The sequence below is a fragment of the Octodon degus genome, unplaced genomic scaffold, assembly GCF_000260255.1.
Source record: "Octodon degus isolate 3935 unplaced genomic scaffold, OctDeg1.0 scaffold00113, whole genome shotgun sequence".
Lineage (NCBI taxonomy): Eukaryota > Metazoa > Chordata > Mammalia > Rodentia > Octodontidae > Octodon > Octodon degus.
In genome coordinates this window covers 8,317,948-8,320,739 of record NW_004524689.1, presented here as the reverse complement: position 1 = coordinate 8,320,739, position 2,792 = coordinate 8,317,948, and the positions used below count along the sequence as shown (strand labels likewise).

The 2,792-nt window shown below is 52.9% G+C and overlaps 1 protein-coding gene across 1 annotated transcript in view; it reads right to left on the bottom strand.

Annotated features, from left to right (window-relative positions):
* Tnfrsf8 (TNF receptor superfamily member 8) overlaps positions 1-2,792 on the bottom strand; it is a 74,048-nt gene that overhangs the window by 29,667 nt on the left and 41,589 nt on the right. Inside the window, exon 9 of the mRNA XM_023699395.1 lies at positions 1,949-1,951. Coding sequence (XP_023555163.1) covers positions 1,949-1,951 — 3 coding nt within the window. The remainder of the gene's footprint in view (positions 1-1,948; positions 1,952-2,792) is intronic.

Below are 2,792 nucleotides of genomic sequence, written 5' to 3'. Positions count from 1 at the left end.
GCATATGTGAAGTCTAGACACATAGACCAGGTGGCCTCTGGACGTAGCAGTCTAAAAAGTGTGTATGGGGGGTCAGAAACCGCGGTGTACGAGGTGATGACCGCATTGGTGGCGGCATGAGATCTCACACTGGTTGATAATCCCTATCAGGCATTTTTGCCGGGAGGAAAGGAGTGTTCCAAGGGAAGTAACAGTCCATCAGCATCACAAACTGGGGCCAGCGAGAAGGCCAGTGGTCTAACGCGCCTGCTTAGGCAAGCTTAGGCAAGCACAGGGACCAAGGTTTGATCCCCAGCACCACACGCTGCGCCAGCCCCGCCCCTGGGGCGGGTTGAGCCAGGCCCAGAGGCGAGTCTTGGCTCTTACCTCTAGGAGGAGAACATTCAGAATTTCAGGACTGCAGATATAAGACTCAGGCTGATACAGGCATCGTCTTCCTCTCAGGAAATAGTCCAAGTGGAATACGTAGGGTTAAATGAGAAGAAGGCTGTCTGGCTTGGTGCAGAGGAGATGGCTGCTTCTAACTTGGAATTCTCCCCAAGAAGCGGCATGGGCACTGGCTTGCATAGGTGATGTCCTCCCAGGCTGCAAGCTTGTGCCTGGCAGAAGGGGTGAGAGGCAAGAGTCCTAGTGGCCCTGGTGACGGGATCATGGGCTCTCAGTGGCCCCGATGAAGGAGGGAGCTGAGTCTGGCTTAATCTGAGCCCATCAAATGGATGAAATGATTGTCATCTGCTTTGGACATATTGTTGGGTTTTTTGCCTCCCACTTTAATGTTGTTGAGAAGCGCTCAACTGGGTTGTTTCTAGGCAGGGCTGCCTCTGGGAGAGGCCATGGTGACTCATTCATTAGGGCTGACAGTCCAATTTTTCCTCAGTCAGAAGGAATTGCTGACAGTCATCTCGGATGTGACCAGGATAGGTGTAGCCTTGAAGCTGAAGGTTCAGGGTGAGCCCAAGATGGTGTCATTCCCACCAGAGGACAAGGTCTACTTTCCCCACTGCCATGTCTTGGTCAGTCAGAACTCTTGCTGTCTGGACAGGAGCATCCTCCCTCTCTGTAGCTTCTGTCCCTTCCTAAACTCCAGAAAGCTGGCATGGGCAGGTGCCTCTGCCCACCAGGTGTTTGGACCAGCCTAGGAGGAGGCCTGAGCACTCCTGCCTGCATCCTATTGGCTGCAACAGTCACATGACACCAGGTCAACTACAAGGAATGCTGGGAAATGTCCTTTCTGCATACATGTGAAACAGGAGTTAGTGAAGGCAATAGTGTGTGTGTGTGTGTGTGTGTGTGTGTGTGTGTGTGTGTGATTGAGGATCAACTCCAGGGGCACTGTACCACTGATCTACATCCTAGTCTTTCTAATTTTGAGATACAGTCTTGTTAAATTGACCAGCTGGGACTCAAGCTACCATCCTCCTACCTCAGCCTCTCTTAGTGCTGGATTATAGGGCTGCACCATGTCTGGTTTGTTTGGATTTTTTTTTTTTCAACCTGAGCTGGGAAATCAAACCCAGGTCCTGCGTGCTGAGCAAGGGTCCCGCTGCTGACAACACTCCAGCTTTCGGGCTGTGTCCTTGGGGCTGCAGTGCCTCTTTGTCTTTTGGACCTTAACAATTCTGTGTCTGAAGGCTTGGTCAACTTTCTCTTCCCTCTGCTCCTGTGTATCCGTTTTCACTGAGTTCAGGACTCCTGTGCTTTTCCCCTGACATTCGTGATGTCCAGTTGTGGGTTTGCTCCGGCTTGTGTCTAGCTGAGCCCCAAAGCCTCACGCAGGCACGGTGGGGCTTCCTCAGAGGCAGCTGGCTGTAGAGCGTGTGATGCTGGCATTGGTTCATGGTGCAGTGCAGGACTCAAGGGCGTCAGGGTTGACAGTGGGACAGTGCTCGCGGGGGTTGAGGTTGGATTAACTCATCAGGTAATGCATAGCCTGCCTAAGAACAGGGACAATCTGGAGAGACAGAGGTGACAGGGTCTGCACACACAGAGAAGGCAGATTGGATTTGGCTGGAGGTGGGAACTTAGACAGGGAGGCTCCATTCTCTGGGGTGCCTGGGCAGGGGGCTAGGGGACAGTCAGGGACCAGCGGGGGCTTCCTGCTCACAACATGCCCCCTGGAGAGGCTCAGGCTGTCTTACTTTTCTCTCTGCTCCTGATATCCGTCTCTAAGCAGCCTGGATAAGATAAAGGACCAGGAAGAGCCGTGGTACTCCCCTGTTGGTTCTGCTGGCTTCTGCTTGCCCTGAAGCTCTTCTCCTCTGTGATGCCCCTCTGCCAAGCCACCCTGCCTTGGAGCCAGCTGGCTTGGGCTGAGGCCTCTACAAACTAACTGTGAGCTACATAAACCTTTACTGCCTTAAGTTGTGGATGTGGGGTATTTGGTCTCAGCAATGAGAAAAATAAGACAGCCTGAGCCTCTCCAGGGGCATGTTGTGAGCAGGAAGCCCCCGCTGGTCCCTGACTGTCCCCTAGCCCCCTGCCCAAGCACCCCAGAGAATGGAGCCTCCCTGTCTAAGTTCCCACCTCCAGCCAAATCCAATCTGCCTTCTCTGTGTGTGCAGACTCTGTCACCTCTGTGTCTCCAGGTTGTCCCTGTTCTTAGGCAGGCTATGTATTACCTGATAAGTTAATCCAACCTCAACCCCCAATAAGACATGGCATTCATGAATATTTATGTACCTAATAACATAGCTCTCGGGGCTGGTGAGATGGCTCAGTGGTCTAAAGCACCTACTTAGAACAAGCTTAGCAAAGCACAGGGACGGCGGTTCAATCCCCCAGCACCACATGCC